Source organism: Polypterus senegalus, chromosome 13, assembly GCF_016835505.1.
Source record: "Polypterus senegalus isolate Bchr_013 chromosome 13, ASM1683550v1, whole genome shotgun sequence".
Classification (NCBI taxonomy): domain Eukaryota; kingdom Metazoa; phylum Chordata; class Cladistia; order Polypteriformes; family Polypteridae; genus Polypterus; species Polypterus senegalus.
In genome coordinates, this window is record NC_053166.1 from 38,982,427 (window position 1) to 39,002,727 (window position 20,301).

General features: G+C 39.0%; 1 protein-coding gene across 2 annotated transcripts in view; it reads right to left on the minus strand.

Moving 5' to 3' along the window:
• The window catches only part of jade2 (jade family PHD finger 2), a 323,216-nt gene that overhangs the window by 236,552 nt on the left and 66,363 nt on the right, over positions 1–20,301 (minus strand). For both annotated transcript variants that reach the window (XM_039774037.1, XM_039774038.1), the window contains exon 3: positions 15,836–15,921. In XM_039774037.1, the coding sequence (XP_039629971.1) occupies positions 15,836–15,921 (86 nt within the window). The remainder of the gene's footprint in view (positions 1–15,835; positions 15,922–20,301) is intronic.

Below are 20,301 nucleotides of genomic sequence, written 5' to 3' on the forward strand. Positions count from 1 at the left end.
AGTATATTTTTGTGTATCTATGCATGTACCATCAGAGGGTGATAAACGAAAGAGGCTGAGACAGATGGCAGGACATGACTACTAGGTGGAAAATTTGGAGACACTTGGGACACACAATCCCAATTTAAATTTAAGGAACTATGCTGTTTCTCAAAGACAGTAAGTGGGTAGAAGGCTAACAGGGAGGCACAGCTTCCTAAAGGCAACATAAGGATCAGTGGCACAGGAACACTGTGATGAATGGTCCATGGCACAGGGCACTTTTTAAATAAATAATTGTGTCCCAGGTAGCATGCGTGCTCGGAATCGGATGCCGGTGTGTGCGAGTGTACTTTCCTCCCAGGATGGATAGGGTTCCTGGTTGATTGCACATATATGTACAAATGCGAATGTCAGTCAGGTGCCTCAACTTGGGCCTCGGAAATAGACACACTATTATACACAGAAACATCCAGATGCATAAATCTGTGCATTCGCCAACTTCTGCGTTCTTCCGCTACATAAATCCCGATCAGCGTGAAAATTAACGCACATGCACGTGCCTGCTGCCCCACCCCAACTCCTCCAAGAATTACACCTCTTTGAATATGCAAATCAATATAAATAGCCCTTAAGCTCAGTGTTCTGTGTAAAGACAATGGCAAAAGCACGAGGGAAAATAGAATTTCAGCGAATTCCAAGTGGAGGCAAAGAAAAACATACTATTTGTTGGTTTAAACAGTGGTATAAAAAACAAAATGAAGTTGATCGAGTGACATAGCGTTTCGGAGAAACTTGAAAGTTCAAGTTCACAAAGTCGCACAGTACCCAAAATAAAAAAGAAGTTGTCAGATATCAAAGTCGCCGTGAAAAGGCAAGTCGTTGCCCACCATCTGAGTGTCATATGAAAACTTATTAGAGTACAGAGAAAAAGGCACACAGTGGGGAAAAAAGCACGAAATGTCAACTTTAATCTTGAAATTTCCACTTTAATCACGTAGTTTATTTTGTCATTAAAGTAGAACATCATAGGCCGGAGTTATACTTCACGCGACGCGACGCGACGCATGCTGCAGCGGACGCTCCTGCTACGCAAGCGTTGTAGTGTTTATACTTGCGCGCGTTCTTTACGTAAATCTGGAGGAATCCACCAGGTGGCAGTGCGAGATATTATGGCGGTGAGAACATGTTCGGCTTCTCTGTGTTGTGAATTGCCTAGAACACCTATTAAATTCCGATAACACCTTACCGCAATATCTCTGAAAAGGATGTTTATTGATTAAATCCATAAATCCAGGGATGTATGTGTCCATTCCAGGAAGCATTGGGCACGAGTGAGAAACAGTCCCTTGACGAGGCCTCAGCTCATCGCAAGGTGAATACAAGCACACACATACACTAGAGTCATTTTAGCGGCACCAAATCCCCAAATCTGCATATCTTTGGAAGGAAACCGGAGCACAATGTGGAATACCAGCAACATAACTCCCTGCGAGACAGCAGTGCTATCGCTCCGCCACCGTCACACCCCCATGTGTGTATTTATTAACAGTATTCATTATTTAAACGAAATTATATGTAAAATATAACATACACATTTTAATGCATTTCATAATGAAAGTGATATCAAGTATAAATCTAAAGATTCTAAATGTGCAGAGAGTTGGAATATCATACATTTAATTTGTTCTGTTTGGCGATCTATTGCTGCTTTCCGCTGCTGAAGCAAAATGCTGACATACAGATGCATTCGTGGTGCTTTTATATTCAAGTGTCACATATTCCCGATCGTAATGACACGATACATTTTAAAAGTCTCACATACCATCTTTTGTGCCATCTATTTTTCATTGTTTTACTTTACCTGCTGTCAGGTCCAAGAAGCTCGTAGCGATTAAAAACTGGGATGACGTTTACAACCGTCTGCTTTAATGATAAAGTAAACTACGAGGTTAAAGTGGAAATTTCGAGATTAAAGCCGAAATTTCCACTTTAATCACAAAGTGCACGTTTTCACCGTGTCCTTTATTTTTTTCTCAGTGGCTCAAATATAACGCTATACATTATGTTGCTGTTGTTAAGTTGCAAAAATTACAAAGTAAAAAAGACATATATAAATGACACGATACATTTTAAAAGTCTCACATACCATCTTTTGTGCCGTCTATTTTTTTTTTTGCAACTTCACATCGGCAACATAATGTATAGCGCTGTATTTGAGCCATTCATCAAACAGCAAAGTGCGCACATCGATCCCCGAATGATCTCCATAGAGGCTTGCTGTCACATGTAGATAGTAAACAGAGACTCTGACGTCACGTTTCCGACTTTTAGCACACTGCGCCCCGACTTTTGCTGGTACTGCAACTCGCGCACGAGTCGCGTTAATTTCTGAGGCCCTGCTCAGAGGACGCGTGAAATGAACGCTGGGAACGTGTGGCAGCCATGATGCGGGCGCGTACGCATTCTGAGCGTGAAGTATAAATGAGCCCATAAACTTCATCTTAAAATTGTTTAATTTACTAGTTTCTCAAATCCCATCATAACTAAAGTAGCAAGTTAAATGCTTTTGTTTTGAATTTGATCTTCTATGTGCTCTATGTGTGTGATTAACTTCGTGCTTCCGGGCTTTCTCTTCCTCCGACAGGACACTGAATCCATTACATTCGAGATATTACAGCTCTCTGAATAATTAAAATACTGAGATGTATACGTGATATCATTTTCATGATGATAGGTGTTAAAGCATGTTATTAAACATGGGAACACGGTGGCGCAGCGATTGTTCTTGTCTCATGAATGATGCTTGCTGCGCCATGCACGACCTACGATGAAAAACTTTATTGTAGCAGTACTGTCTCTTTGAAACGTACTAACCTCCAATTCCTATCCTTACTTTTCTTTTTCCAAATACCCAATCGCCATACAATCAGCTCTGTAATAGACGTTAAGCCATCTGTAAGCTTACAACGCCGATTCTTCAAAACTTTTAAGGAACATTGAAATATCTTTGTAGTACGTGTTTAATTATGCTATCCATCTATCCTTCCAGTGTTGTGTCAGCACCAGCAAGAATACAGCGCAAGGCAGGAACAATCCGTGAACGGAGCGCAGCGGCTCGCTAGCGCTGGCACCGTGTTTAATTATTAACAATATAGATTATTTAAATGAAGTTAAAGTTTTATCTGTGTAATATAATAAATATATTTTGCTGCATGTCATCATAAAAATGATATCGTCATCATATGTAAATACGCGCTTTATAAAGTGGCTCAGGTTGTGCAATATTATAACTGTATCGCAAGTTTACAGTGAGGTGATTGTGCTTATAAGTACAAAGCGTTCTACAAGAAGCACTTGATGGACTGATTGAGTGCATGTATAGTTCTTGGGATGAAATTGTTTCTGAACCGTGAGGAAAGACTCTGAATCCTTTGCTTCAGAGAGCAGATGAATCGACAGCATGGCTGAGGCAGCATGTGCTTGATGCTGTATACCAATAATTCTCTTTCTGATCAGCTGCTGTACAACTGTGATTCACACTCAGATACAGTGATATAAATACTCCGAGTGGTGCAGTGGGACTAATATGGAAAAAGATGATCCGCTGTGGCAACCCCTAACGGGAGCAGCTGAAAGAAGAAAAAGAAGGTGCAGTGAGAGCAACAACGCTAAAGCAGTTATGGTATTTGGAATAGTTTGACCATTCTGTGGACCATTATATTGTTACAGGTTAATTACAATCAGATGCATTAAACTAATAAACAATATGCGTTTATTTTCAGTGTATTTATAAAGCTGCATCAGGGATAAAAAAGGAAGGTAACCACATAGGAACAGTAGCACTGCTTTGACGCTGGGTGCAGCCAGTCTGCAAAAGCAAGCGTAGAACTTGCGTACGCCAGGGTATGAGCTACCGTGGAAATGTGCGTGGCTTTACGCCAAGTTTAGGTTTTATACATCGCGATTTGAACGTGGAAACGTTCTTACGCAACATTTTTATGTGTATGCACTGTTTATACATGAGGCACCAGAAATTGTGAGTTTTTGCTTCCTGCGGGATTTTAACCTAATTTCAGTAGATTTATTTATTATTATTATTATTTATTATTATCATTCACTGTGATCTTTATGGATTATTTATTTATGTATTGAGAAGGCGTTTGCACTGCACAGTTGCAACACTTTTGTTTTTGCTGCATTGTAAATAAAGCACTGAGCACTGATTTCATCAACACCTTGTTGCTGCATGTGTGTTCTCATTTGTACAGCTCATCTCAGTTATGACTATCGATGGTGGTGGGTTTAAAAGGCTCCCACATAGAAGCAGAAGCATGGAGCTAACTTGCTCCAACACAAACACCAAAAGCTACTAAAAGGAGCTCTAGCCCTGTGTCCCTGTAGCAAAAAGTAAGGCAGCTTCTGACATCAGGAGTGACTACCAAGCCTTTGATGGACGTGATGCTGGGAGGGAATTTAAAGCCACCTTCCTACCAGAGGCTTAGGGTGTCTACAGTTGGGAGGTGTGTTTGATGTGAAGATTCAGATAAAAGGAAAGAAAGCAGAGGCCAAGTTCAAAAGAAAGAACCTGAAGACTTGCTATGTTATTTTTTTATTAATAAAGGTGCCACTTGTAAAATTTTTTGCTTACTTGGTGTTATGCTAAGGGTGATGGGCAGCTACAAGGCACTCTTTGTTTCATACTTCATATTCTATATGTATATTATGGCCTGTAAGAAGTGCTCTAAAGCCATCCTCAAACTCAAAAAAATTAAGGAGGTCTACCTAGGTAATACAAAAAAAGTTAGCCAAAATAAAATCCAAGTACTAGTTAAAGTGTATAGCCCTAAACCACTTTAGGGTCCAGGAATGACCTGGCAGCATAATCTATTTTCTACAGACCCTAATGCCAATCAACCACAGAAGGGTTAGACACTCCTGAAAGACCTTCTTAACGTTTGTGGCTGGAATTCATTCAGAAGGGAGGACTCCCTGTCTCCTTTTATTACTTTGGTGAATTAATTTCCTATTATTTATAGCCATCTTTGTTTAATTACAGGAAGTTACCTATGGGATCCTTTCATTATATACCTATATATATATATATATATATATATATATATATATATATATATATATATATATATATATATATATATATATATATATATATATATATATATATATAATCAATCCATCCACATTTATGTCATACAGTTTAACAGTGAAACTAATCTAAAACAACTTCACAGAGCAATTACCATTGACTTATGCCAGAATAAATCAATCTTTATTTATGTATGTTTTCACAGCAGTTTCACAGAGTGCTTTTCAGAGTAATTAAAACTGCAGTACAGTGGAAGAACCACTTACTTTATTTTAACATACTATCAGAAAGTGCTTGGCACCACAATTAAGTATTACGTACACCAACATTCTTATGGATTTGGCCATAAACTTTCTGTATGTGAATATATATGGCTCATCAAACAAAATCTTAAATAACTTACTGAGTCATCTGTCACATTGTCTGAGTTTGAGAAAAACTGTAGTGTTTTGTTTTTTTTGTGTTTATTTATTTGCATTGTTTTGAGTAAACGGTCAATGACATTATAAGACTCAATAAATTGTGGAACTGCTTCAATGACGCCTTTGTGCTGCTTGGCCAAGGGCAACATATAAAACGCAGAACGTAGCATCATAATGGCCACCTTATGCTGCATTCATGTGCTATCAGAATATTCAAAACTCTGAGCTGTGATGTTTTACCTTCTCGCTTGAGTGCAAATAAATAAATATATACACACACACACATACATACATATATATTATATATATATAAATATATATACATATATATATATATATACATACACATATATACATGCATATACAGTACATACTTACATATTTTTTTATACAACTGGATAAAATGAAAGTTAAGTGTTATGTCATAACTTGGAAGATTCAGGTATCTTTGTTTTCTTCAAATCGTCCAACTTCTAGCTCCAACTTCATAGGGTGTTCACAAAATATTTCCAAATCAGAAACTCATTTAACATCTGTCTGATAGTATATGAATGCAGCATTATTCAAGTTTCAGGTTTTGACCTTTTACAAATCTAATGACTTCAAACTGCCCTATTTGTTTTTTAATGGACAAGCATCCTGGCCAGAAGATAGGATGATTTCTTACCCGGAATCCTAGCAAGCAGACAGGCATCCTGGCTGGGGAGAAGAAGGGGATCAGACCCAGAAAAGAGAGCCAGAAAGGATGGCAGAGAGCCTACCGGAAGGAGAAGATGTCGCTGGGGTTTTTTTATTCCCCCCAGCACGCTAGATGGCAGCAGCCCTACATATTGGTGCACAGTGGGAAGCCAGGAGGGTTTGCCGGGCAATGTAGTCCTGTAGAGCAGCCCTGCTGGGATCACTGGGTACCACAAGAGGGCACTGCAGGGAGACAAGATTTCTGCTGTAATGGACATATGACCCGGAAGTGCTTAAATTGGGCAGTAGCCCTGGGACTGGAAGTACTCCCGGGTCCTAAAAAAAATGGACCGCACTCCCTTACCCAGGTGAGTCAGAGCTGGGAGGAAGAAAGGCAACACTCAGCTGAAGGGAGGCAGTGCGGTGGTAACAGTTGGAAGAAGAGAGATTTTGTGTATTGGAGAGAGAAACCTGTGATTTTATGCTACTTGTGGTATTGTGAAAGAAATACGGTTGAACAAACCATTCTTTATTTGCACCCAGGATTTTTTGTGTGTTCGTGTTGGGGGTTTAGGCCGATGATGCCCTGGTTTCCATCACAACCCTTGTTTTCAGTTTTTGTTTCCTATTAAGTATTCTCTTTGTCTTTCCCTCCTGATAAAAGTTGTTATAAGATTTAGCCATTTATATGTCTTTTTTATAGGAATAATAACAAGTCTGACCAATACAGTGCCCCATTCACCCCATATTCCTAATGTTAGCACCCTCTGACCTAAACACAGGTGCTTCTCCTGATGATTTACTTACTGACCATTTTCTTTGTTTAAGACACAAGAAGACATATAATTTAAGAACAACATGATTGGGCAGATAGAAAATGCAAAAAAGCTGCATAGAGTTCACCAGTTTGGCACAAATTCTTGGTTATAATCCCCTGCAGTTCTAAAAATAAACGATAATGTGAGTAGAAAAGTCATAATTAACAAAATAGCTTACATAATTGTAGCTGTAATTAAAAATTAAGATGGCAGACCAACAGAGACTCATACACAGTGTTAGAAGCAGACCTGATGAGTTAAGAAAACAGCTGAAGCATTCAACACAGCACTTAAAATCTAAACAGAAACAATAGCTTTTGTTAAACAACAATTAATTTCCTTCCCAATCAAACCCCAGCCAGATATATGTCAATGTATACTAGCGATCAGTCTGTTCACTTAAGAAATAAAAGTAATTACATTTTACATCAGATAGCCTAACCTCTTCTTTGGCAGTCACCTACTAAGTGAAAAGTTGCTTTTCATTACTACCAAGGCACAGAAGCTTCACCACTGTAGTGGTCTGGTACCGCCATAATTGCCAACACATGTGGCGCATCCTGTCACATGACACAAACTATGTATGTGATTTTTTTCTAATTCTATTGTTATATTGCGATTTTCACAGCTTCAACTAAACAAACAAACAAACAGAAACACTTCTACAAATATTTTATTTTTATTAGAAAATAACTGCCAAGGTTGAGGCAATAAATGGGATTTATACAAGGTCAGACAGTAAACCAGTGGTAAGGAGCTGATCCAAGAACATTGAGGTTAAATGCCCTGCACGTTAACCACCATACCACAATGCCTATGACTGCTGGGCAAAGTTTATGATAAATAAATATGAACGTGTTTAGCTGGTCGGGATAGAGTGAAAATACCAGTAAATCAAAAAGTTCAATAAAGACCATGCTGAATAAAGCCATCTGAACTAACCCTCGTTCATCAACACAGGCATCTCCTGATAACCTCATTCTAACTATGTCCTGGCATCTTCTTCCAACTTCACCACATTGTGATTCAAGATGTCAACTGCTGTGCAGGCAGACTTCTTGTTGCCTTTTTATTAGACTGCTTTTAATTTAATTTCTGCTAAAGAACTTCTTAAACCTGCTGACACACAAATGGAGCTTTGATGCAACTGCTTCATCTCCTAATTCTTGATTGTGATAAATTTGACCACAAAATGTGAATTCCACCTCTGATTATCCATTACAACTCTGTAGGTTAAAATACATTTCAACTGAGGCTTCCATTGTGTTGAATTATCCTCACTTATCAAGCAGCAGCACTAACATAGCCTGCTTGCATGCTGGCCCAACGTACTGCTGACCACTAATGCACATGGACAGAAACTGTACAGGAAAAAGCTTTGGCACACTGGCTGGTAAACGAATGTGCCTGCTGACAATTTCAATTCCATTTTTAAGAGGTCTTCGGATATGAAACAGTTAGCTGAGTGTTGTGCAGCAATTCTTTAGATATTCAGGACATAGACTATGCTTGCTTAATTGTTGTGCTCATTTGTACCTTATCTACCTGTAGCTCATAAGCCAACTTCACAATTTCATACTACAAGCAGCAAGTCTGCCCAGTAACTGACCATAACTGAAGCCAATTGCTTTTTTTCAAGATGGCTAGCAAGGCTAGTTGCAGAAATATTCTCAAAAGGTTGCAGCTTCTGATCCCAAACCTAACTTAAAGTTTGACCATTTACAAGTCACTTGTCTGCTAATGGCAAAAATACCCAACTGAAAACTACAAGATTGCAGCATACTTGATGTTTGACTGTTTACAAGTCACACTTGTCTGTGGTCCATCTACTTTCTATTATACTTCAGTATACCATGGATACAAGCATTTCATAAGTTCGAAGGCTTTTATTGACAATTTCATTAAATTTATGCAGGGAGTCAATATTTGCAGTGTTGGCCCTTCTCTTTCAAGACCTCTGTAATTCTCTCTGGCATGCTGTCAATCAACTTCTGGACCAAATCCTGACTGATGGCAGCCCATTCTTACATAATTAATGCTTGGAGCTTGTCAGATTTTGTGGGTTTTTGTTTGTCCACCTGCTTTTTGAGGATTGACCACAAGTTCTCAATGGGATTAAGGTCTGGGGAGTTTCCTGGCCATGGACCCAAAATTTTGATGTTTTATTCCCTGAGCCACTTAGTTATCATTTTTGCCTTATGGCACGGTGCTCCATCATGCTGGAACAGGTATTGTTTGTCACCAAACTGTTCTTGGATGATTGGGAGAAGTTGCTCTCAGAGGATGCTTTGGTACCATTCTTTATTCATGGCTGTGTTCTTAGACAAAACTGTGAGTGAGGCCACTCTTTTGGCTGAGAAGCAATCCCAGACATGAATAGTCTCAGGATGTTAAGGACTGATGGTAGCCCTCACCTTTTCTTCTCCAGGCAATCTTATTTCCAGATGTCCCAAACAACTGGAAAGGGGATTCATCAGAGAAAATGACTTTACCCCAGTACAATCCCTGTATCTTCTGCAGAATGTCAGTCTGTCCCTGGTTTTTTGCTTGGAGAGAAGTGGCTTCTTCGCTGCCCTTCTTGACACCAGGCCATCCTTCAAAAGTTTTCGCCTGCTGCAAGCAAGCTCTGAACTGGTGTTGGCCCGATCCCGCCTCTGAATCAACTTTAGGAGACGGTCCTGGCACTTCCTGGTCTTGGGTGCTCTGAAGCCTTCTTCACAACAGCAGTGGAAATGGGTTTTTTGGGATTAAGTTTATTTTAATGGCAAAGAGGGACTTTGTAATTAATTGCATTTCATCTGATCACTCTTCATAACATTCTGGAGCATATGCAAATTGCCATCATAAAATCTCAGGCAGCAAACTTTGTGAAAATTAATATTTGTGTCATTCTCAAAACTTTTGGCTGCTACTATATGCTAACTATTATTTCTATAAATTGCCCTGTAAAGGTTCTAGCTATAAAATGCAGTATATAAAATAAATGATTATTTACCAAATTACATGTTCCATGCAAACTTAATTTATTACACACACTCACACATTCAGGAGCTCCTTCAGGTTTCCACCATCTTAAATTACTGAAACTAAGTTCAGTTTCTGTTCTTTACAACACATACAAGGACAAAAAGAATTAGTATATTACTAATTTAATTTAATTTAATCAATTAGGACCATAATGGTTATGAAATCTAGCAGACATAAAGGGTACTCTTAAGAAGTGTTACTTTACACAAGTTTTCCAACAAGATTATCAACTTTCATGGTTTAAATGTGGCCAAAGAAAGCCCAAATGTTCTCTAGGCCTGACATTTGAAGTATATGAACTTTAATGAATTTAATTAAATGTCCAGGAATGGTTTACACCTAAGGCTCGATGCTCCTAGGATTAGGCTCTGGCACCTGCTACACTCAAATGGATTAAGCGGACTTGAAAATGGATGGATTTGATAGCTGGATAATTACATGGAAACTGCAATGGACACAGTACTCTTCATGAGATATCTCACTGAAAAATGTTAGTTCACTTAGAACTTGAAAACGCCATTGATGCAAGACTACCAAAAGAGTAATCCTCAAACCAGAGGCTGCTAGTATCAGAAGTAATTTTGGAAATTGGATTCTGAGCTGATTATTTAGCTGGGAACATAAAAAATAAGGAGAATGATCCATTTGGCATAAGAAGTGTTAGGTATAATGCATTACAAGTAACATGTGTTACATAGTCGGATTACATTTAAAGCAATGCATAATGCAACATTTACTGAAGAAAAAATTAAAGTATTACTTAAAAATAGAGATATGCATTACTGTGTTATTACCAAAGCTTATTCCTGACACTCAAAAAAAAATTACTGCATTATTTCACATCATCTACATGTATGCTGTGGCGTCTGGTGGCAGCTAATGAGGAAAAGATTAAGCATATGCAGAGCATGCAATTAAATGGAAAAAAAATAACAAAAGTTTTAAGTAAACATTTAATCCTGAATGTGCTGACAGGTAAATATTACTAACTACTGTGCCACTGTACAGTACTCATACATTGAAACTTGATTCTGCTGTTTCTGGTTACCTTCCACCTTGTTCAGCCACATGACCAACTGCTAAATTAGGTATGTAGAAGTGACAAGTTTTAAATGTAGTTGCACTACAATGTCTTGGCTGCTGAAAACTACTTTAAGTGATGTTTAATACCAGTAGCATTGGTCAGGTGGAATTTAACTGGTTCTCTAATTTGCAGTGTAGCCCAGTTTATCAGCAAAATAAGAAAGATAAAATGACTCAAAGGTTGTGTAAATTAACAATTTACAGCTCAATTACCTGACAACAGAATGAAGGCCATATATATATATATACACATGTATATATAAAAGTCAATGTATGTGTATTTATGTATGTATGTTCCAGCATCACTTCCGAACGGCTGGAGTGATTTTCATGAAACTTTGTAAACATGTTTCTCATTGGTCAACTAAAAAAACTGTAGGGTGAAATCAACCCTAACCCACCCCCTTCTGGGTAGAGTGGGGGGGTGATCTGGCGGTCTTGTATGCAAGTTACCATTCAGTTGACACACAGAACGACCACCAGAGGGCGAACTAGAGGCGACTGCCAGCATTCTTTATGTTTGAGCACAACCATGCCCCTGTTGCTTTTGAAATTAAATAGAGTTGGCCGGTTCCGAGCGTCAACTGGATGATACATACAAGACCGGAAAACAAGCACATTACTGAGTCTTCATTGTTTGTTGATTTATTTTTAAAGTGTTTTTTTAAATTATATTTTTCTCAAACAATTAAAAAAAAAACACTCTTTATTTTCCTCCCGGCAAATGCTGGGTATTTCAGCTAGTTTGCTATAAAGCCTTCTGATATCCACTGAAAGTAGAAGAATATCAAAGTGCTATCCATTTATTTGTAACAGATACCAGAGACCTGGAACACACGAGTATGTGGACTTTCAGGTACACAGTTGTAAACAGAAAAACAGATGGACTCTGTGGTATAGTAGGTCTGCACCTCAGAAAAAGGTGGCCAATTTTAAATAAATAAAAAATTGAATGGCTGGCTCAGTCTCCATGGGTGTGCTGCAGGGAGTTGGTGGAGTAATTTGGGCATGAAACACCTACACATGAGGGTACGGTCTGTCTCAATTGTTTAATCGGCTTTGCGCAGTTCACAATCGAGGCGAAAGAGAAGGCAAAAGAGGAAAATTAGCCTGGCCAACAAGAGAAAGATGAGTGAGAGGCAGAGGTTAAATGGAGAGAAGACAGAGACACGTAGTGAGAGCGAGAGTGCCTGTTTTGCAGGGAGCGAGAGAAGTACGGTCGAGAATGAGCTTCATGGATGCAGGACCCTGAAGCTGAAGAAACAGCACTCCTGCTGAGCAACTGCCAGAGAGTAGGAGCAGCTCGATTGACTGCATCTCCTGCAAGGACCGAGTGTGAGCGGTGCAAGAAACATGTGTGGCTCAACAGGTTGCCCCGCAGACACCGATGGAAGGGCTGCAGGAAACAGAGCCAGGATGTGAAGGTTGACTGAACCTGTTGGTCGGCATCTTCTCTTCTTCCTACGAGTTCCGAAAAGGATAAGGGAAGGAGATGCCAGGTTTAAAAGGGCAGTATTCGTGGCCCAAAGTTTTATGGATCATCTCTGGTTTTAACCTCTGATTTTAATGGATTATTTATTTGTTTTTAACCTTCACTTTCACCTTATTTTTATGGATTATTTATTTATTGAACATTTTGAACACTGGAGTTTTTGAACATTATTTGTCTTGGATTAGTTTAATAAAAGCACTGGAGCACTTTTTTACACCTATCCATTTCTGTATGTCTGCTGTGTCCTCATCTGCTGGCTCATCCCTCAGGTATGTTATCGGCGGAAGTGGGTTCAAGAGACGCCTGGGATGAAACCAGTAAGATTGGCAACTGTAGACTTAACTTGGTTCATGGAGTTTTATATTTTTCCTCATAATTTTAAGAACATTGTTTTTTCTGCTTTAGAATAACCGCAGCGTCCTGTAAGGGGCATCTTGCACCCCAAACCCCTGACATACCTGATCAAAACCGGGCTTAGTTTAAAAAAACATTGCTTTTTTAGGGCAGAGTATCTTTCACAAACAGGAAACTCTTCCCAAATAACATACTTTCACAATACGCAGTAAACGTAATATACTTTATTCTTACCTTGTTTCTAATCCCTTTTCCTATTCCTCCTCCACCTCTCCCCAAGTGAGCTTTGTTCTCCTTCTCTCCAGACCAAAACTCTCTGAATGATGAAGAACAGCTACTTCTATGTCAGACACAGGGGGTGCTTCCAGTGCAAAACAATGCAGATAGGAAGCATGTCTGGGTCGTGCAGAACCCCCAACTGACAGGAGTTATCTCTACCTGCCCCCAGGGACACCAACAAAGTTGCACTACAGAACTACAGTTCCCATGCAGCCCAGTGGCTATCGAAAAAGGGAGCTACAGCAGAGGGATGCTGCCACACAGCATGCTAAGGGAACACATGGCCCAGAAGGGCAGTCACCTTCTATCCTTCCATTAAACCTGCCTCCTAACCAGGAAAGTAATAGCAACCACCCTGGCCAGAATACCAATCTATCTAAGCCATCCATCTATGATGGCCTCCTGACCAGGTAAGAAGACACCATTCATTCATATCAAGATAACAATCCATCCATGTTGTTCATCACACCATATACTATTTTATAAATGCCTCCTTTATATTTTTGAGAAAGCGTCTGGATGGACACTCCAATCAAGTGTGAGGTATCTGAACTCTTTTGGGAAACAACCCCCCCCAATGGGACATTACGCCAAAGCGCGATTCCCGCATCTGTGGAGTGCTGCTTGTCCGTTGCCGAGGCCACTGAAGGTTCGCAACACAGCATAGCAGCATAGTGCAGCAAGAGCAACTATGAGCCGATTGCAGTCACGCTGTAAACACCTGTCGTCAATGTGTGATGCAAGGAACATTGTAAATGCAGGGAGCAGCAACTTGGCCACTAACCTGGTCCCAACCATGCCTGTTTGCTGTGTCTATGTATCAGAGAGTGGTAGATCCTGCTACAATAAATAACCATGCTGTTCCTGTTTCTTAAGTAGATTAAAGTTGGTTTTGCTAAAGTACTGAGACTCAGCCTCGTGTTTTGGGGTGCAAGACAGTGATTCACGCATCACACAAGATAAAATTGAAACAAACAAAAAACACATTTCAAATAACAGAAATCATGTGATTATTTAACAAAAGCAGAGTTAGACAGTCAAAAGGAGTAGACAAAGTAGAACACAAAAATAAAGTAAAATTCAGCTGCCCATTCAACTAAGTAAGTTTCTCTCCCTGTCTCTTTGGCAGGTGTCACTAAGATGCCAACTTAAACTACACTATACATAACACTCCCACTCGTCCACGGGGCTCTCCAGAATGTGTTACCTCATTGTAGTTATTTTCCCTGCTGAACCTTTGTCCAGGTCATGTCCCATCTTCATATTTATTTACCTTTGGTTGAGAAGATGATAGCTACTTAACCCACCTGGACCCACTACAGTTTGACTATCAGGCAAAGATTGTAGTGGAGGATGCAATTACCCATCTGCTCTACAAGGCTTACTCTCACTTGGACAAAGCTGGCAGCACTGTGAGGATTATGCTTTTTGATTTCTCCAGTGCCTTCAATACCATCCAGCCATCCCTGTTAAGAGATAAATTCAGAGATATGCAGGTGGATGACCCCTAGATAATGGACTATTTGTCGGGCAGACCACAGTTTGTGAGACTCGAGGCTGTGCTTCTGCATAATGCCTCACTAGAACTGTGACAGCCAAGTCATAACTTTTCTTTATTTTGAATTTTCTTGCTTTATAGTCATTCCAGTGTGTGTTTTGATCAAAATGTGTGTATATTTATTTATTTAATTACCTACCTATTTATTTATTTATTCATTTAAAGAGCTTTTTGTAAAAAAAAGTTATCCCCATAGGGACAAATAAAGTTCTATTTTTCTAAATAGAGATGTAAATGATTTGATTAATTAATATTTCTGAGTTTGGGGGACAATGGTGATATCATGCAACCATGTATCTTTCCTGTGTTTTTACAGTTATGTTTATTCATAAATTAAACAGTACTGACCTCACACAAATTTACAAGTGAAATGGATCCACCTCCATATTAGCTGATCAGCTACATGCATATAGCAGTTTAATATTAATAACAAAAATACAGAAATTGTTTGTTTTATTGAATGGTCCAAGTACACATGTGGCTACATCTATGAGTTGCATGCTTCATAAGCCCCTTTCTTTCAATTTTCATACCAGCTTATTTAATATTTAAATCTGAGGATTCCAACTATTTGATTCCATATCTAATTTCAATGCCACTGACTGGAGGCCAACCAGCCATTGTAACAGTGGGTTCCAAAGACAGACTGTATGTGTGTATATGTGACATATGTGATATTTATATTGTTTTATATATCGACTTAGAAGGTGCGACATACTTACAGAGGTCTTGCATGAAAACCACTAAAAGTGTTTCTGTGTCAAATCTCTAACCTTATCGACTGCACACATAATCTTACACTTCAAGGCATTTAGTGAGGTGAAATCACCTCTAATCAACCTGAAAATTGTCTTGACAATCCCACCATCTCTAAATTCCTTTATCGATATTTAAACAGCTAACAGTTAAGGTCTCTTTGAAATGCTAGGTACTCAATCAGTGAAAGGGCAAATGCCTCTTAACTTGGCAAACTGCCCCTCAAATTCTCAGCCATACATGGACAATGTCCAGGGACAGTAAATAAAACTGGAAACTAACCTCTGATGGTTTTTTCTCCTCCGGCCGAGCCCACATGGTTTTGGGATTCACATTTTTGGAACATCTTGACCAAAAGGTTGCGTGGCCTAAGAAAAGGAAAGCAACAGGCTATTCTTAAAATGTTACTGCATGAGAAACATGTTAGAACAGTTAAAAATTCTAAAAAGCTGAACATTTCAGTTTTACTCTCAATTTTTATAGTGTGCTCTTCATTGAGTATAATGCCAACACAAATCTCTATCTGCAATCCATTAACAGTAAATTGTTAAGTAATAGAGTATTAAACTGTAGTAATGCCCATCCTTAAAACAGAAAGCCCCCCTTTCAACCAATCATTCTCAGACCCACTCTATTCAACTCAAAGCCGCAGGCTACCACAGCAGTATCAGGTTACAATGTAATCTTGGACAGAGCACCAATCTTTTGCAGGGCATGAACAGCGACAGTTACTCATGCCAAGTCAACGGCTCCCATTATACACGTTATATTGTATATAAAGAAAGTTATTGCATATCATTTGATCAACACTATAAGCCACTGACATGACACTTGATTCTCTCTTGCAGCAAGCAGTTTACAGTTTCAGTTCCACTAAAGTCAACCTTGGATACATCCAAAATACTGTATGTGGTCTCTAAGTTTATATTTTTAGCATGGAAATAATCTTTTCCTAATTACTCTATGACACATAGCTAGCTACTCACCAAACTCAGTCTCACTATGTCCTGGCCTCCTGACAAAACAGGGAATCTCTCTATTCCACTTCTGCCCTTCGTTACCCCTGACTGCAGAACTAATCCCAGTTGCATGCAGTCCCCGGTTTAAATACTGCCCAGGATGCTGTCCACTTGAAGTTTATACATTCTCACCATGCCTGGATGAGTTTTTCTCCAGGTACCCAAGTTTTGTTGTTAGATTAACTGAAAACTTTAAGTGTGAGTATGCACTGTGATAGACTGGCATTTGACCTGTGTGGAGTTTTCATGCTCTCCCCCATGATGAAGTGATTTTTTTTCTCTGCTGCTCTGTTTTTTTTAAGTACATCCCAAATGTTTGCTGATTAGGTTAACTGAGTGTGTGTGAATTCTGTGTTGGACCGGCACTCATACCAGGCATGGTTGATGCCATGGTGCCTGACCTCTCAGGGATAGACTTTGGATGCCTGTGATTCTGAAATGGTAAATCTGGGCTCAGGAAATAAATGTGTGGTTCATTCTTAGCTGCTCAATAGGCTGCAAGAAATGATTAGTTTGATAATCATCTATTCAGGCAAACATTAGAATAATTAATCGATTCATTGATGTAACTGAAAATCATGACTGATAAATTATAGCAGGAACTCCTCTTACAGCTATTGTGAAAGAGTGTATTACTCAAAATAACTACTGTAAAACTAATACTGCATTATCAACACTAAATATGTTCTTGAAAAAGGTGACTTTAAAGTCATTCAAACAAGGCAGTAGTGTACACTTTGCACAGCACTCATTTGATCAGTAATGTTATGAAGGTGATTCTAAATAATTGAGTTGGTTTAAAACTACTGTTGAATGGTAATATTTTAAACAGCATGAGGAGGGGCAGGCTTATCTTGTTCAATGAATTTGTGCAAACAACAGCTAGTCACGAGTCAAGACAGGAACTTGTACTGGTGTCAAAGCATAAAAGCAGAGTTTTCTCATCAAATACTGGACATTCATACTTGCCAGAAGGGTATTTGAGATTTTTTTTTTTTGTATCTATAAATATTGTGATTTAGCCATCCATTACTAAAATCATTTAATCAATTCAGAACATTTCTTCATTATACTGCAAGTACATGCACTCATAATGCCTCACTGTGGCTGATCTTTTATCTTTAGCCAAATCAGAAGTTTTCTTCTTGTTTGTTATTCTTGTGTGTATTTGAGTAGGGCTAGTGTCATTTTTTATAATATTTCTTGAAGGTCTGTAAAAAGTAAAAATTCTTTAAATTTGGGACAAATAAGGTATTCTCAAACTATATTTGTTTTCATATGCAACAATTCTTAGCTGTTGGTTTTCTGATACTCCTGAAGTTACAGGCAACACATAGTTCTGTAAAGCAGTTTATATTTATTTTGGTAAATGGTTTGGTAAATACTGGTTTCCCAGGGACAAAAGCCAGGTTTTACGGTGAATTACATATGATTTTGCAGGATCATTTTTTTCTCAAATATTTAAAAGAAAATATATTATCTTGAAATACTACTCATCTTAAAATTTCTTTCTCTCTCTCTCAATTAACTTCATGTATAATGTCAAATTATAAATCAGTAGGCTACTTTGGACTGGTGACTCTCCATGAACCGATGTCCCTTCCAATGCTATTTTTTATTTTGCACTTGCTGTTGCCAATTTCAGAGTCCACTGTACTCTCTGCACACTTGTGGGACACTACATTTTTTCATCACACTCAGTATAGACTCCTGTGGGGAGCTGGACAAATTGGTTACCAAAGAGATCCTTTTTGCATACATATGATTCACATGTACATAATTCATTCCATAATTAATAGAGTCCATACATGAGCATACTTCTATAAAACATGTTTGCATGGTTCACTTTTAAATAAAATGTATTTAGATCACACATTTTCTTTTTGTCAGCAGCACTTTCTGTTTTAACCATTCATTGGCTCCTTTGAAAAATTAGTTCTGACTTTAAAAATCAAAGTGTTATGATTCATCAGCTTACTTTTTCACTGATTATTTTTATTTTTTATTCTGTGTTAAGGTTTCAACTAAGAGGAATGTAGATTCTTTTTGAGTGGGAGTGAACTAGAGCTGAGCGAAACCCTTTAAAAAGCAGACTGGAACAGATTCAAAAAGACCACTCCCTCATCTGAAATATCTGTCAACAGATTTTCATTGCTGACATTATCAGTGATATCAAGTAATCATTTTAGCCCTTGTTCTCAATCTCAATAGAACAGTATCCACAGGTATACATCAAGTAATGGGAAGATGTATAGTTCTATCTTGGCTTCATCAGGTGCTGTTCACCTCCAGCACAACAGTGTCTAAAGTGCACACCCCAGTGAAAACTGTTTTGTGATGGGGAATGCTTTTAATGAACATAAGATTATGAATCCATAGAGAGGCAAGGGCTGACAAGGAAGAGCATCCGACACCTTAAAGTAGGATTTAACAAGCATCAGTTAAAGAATCTGCCTTTTGTAAGCCCCAATCCATACATTCTTCATTTATTTTATGCAACTGTGTATTGGGCAGCAGCCATGTGAGGCAGAACAAGATGGGTCAAGGATGGAAGTTATGGATTACTTTTAACTAAATGTTTTGAAGACACTATACAAAGGGCTCTGTCTATATATAGTGTCTGGGTCTGGGTGGGACGTCCCTCAACGTCCAGCAGCCTTTTCAGGACATTGCATTCCCCAGGATGCTAGATGGCAGCTCCCCTGGATGGAAATGGTTCCCCGGATTCCTTCAGGGCAGCATGGCACATGGAATCCGTTTCTTCAGCCCTGTTGGGTGCCGTGGGTGCCGCCAGGGGGAGCTCACAAGGAACCTGGGGACTCCTACTGTAATAATGACCCAGAAGTACTTCTGAGGCACAAGGATGAAAGCCCGGGCTACCTGAGAAAAGATGATGTGGCGTTTGACCCAGAGATGGAGTGCTTCTGGGTCATGGACTATTTAAAGGACTGGTCAAGACCCAGCAAAGAGAGCCGTAGTTGGGGGGGTGTGTAACGGAGCTAATGGGAGTGGAGGATTGTGTTTATTGTGATTATTGATTGGAAGTATTGTGGAGTGTGCGGTGCTTTGTGCACTTCATTTAAGAAAATTATTAAAATTATTCTTGGTGCTTTTTATAAGTGTGTCTTGGCCGTCTTTCTGGTGGGTTCAACGGGGCAATAGCGCCTCTAGCGTCCACAACAGTAAATCCTCACTTTCCACAGATTCTGTTCCTGCCTATTCATTTATTAATTATTACAAAAGTGTAACCCATTTGTCACCATGTGCATTGTAATCCCATCTATTCACTTTTCTGTGAAGTAGAAAAAAAATTCTGAGAGGCCAATCATGCAAGAGCATCACAGGAGGCTGAGCAATAACAGGTCCATTACATGTCCAAAGGTGCATGTGCACTATACTGAATGGGTCCAAATTTGTCCTCCCGGTGCCTTGAGGTTTGAGTAAGCCATTAAACCCCATATGTGATGGGGGCTAGGGCTTACAATTGTACCCTATGAAGAAAAAAATCCCAGCAAGTGTGGGTCATAAGCTCACACTAATGAAGTCCCTGCGCTCTGGACACAATATCTGTTACTACTACTGATTGGATTGTTTATAGTGAAATCCTCAGATCATGACCTCTGGTAAAGCACCAAGACAATCAAACTTGACTATAAAGCAAGTAAAAGTCAAAACCAGGTTTAACATTGGTAAACCTGCAGAAAGATCATTACTGAGCCTCGAGCAGCA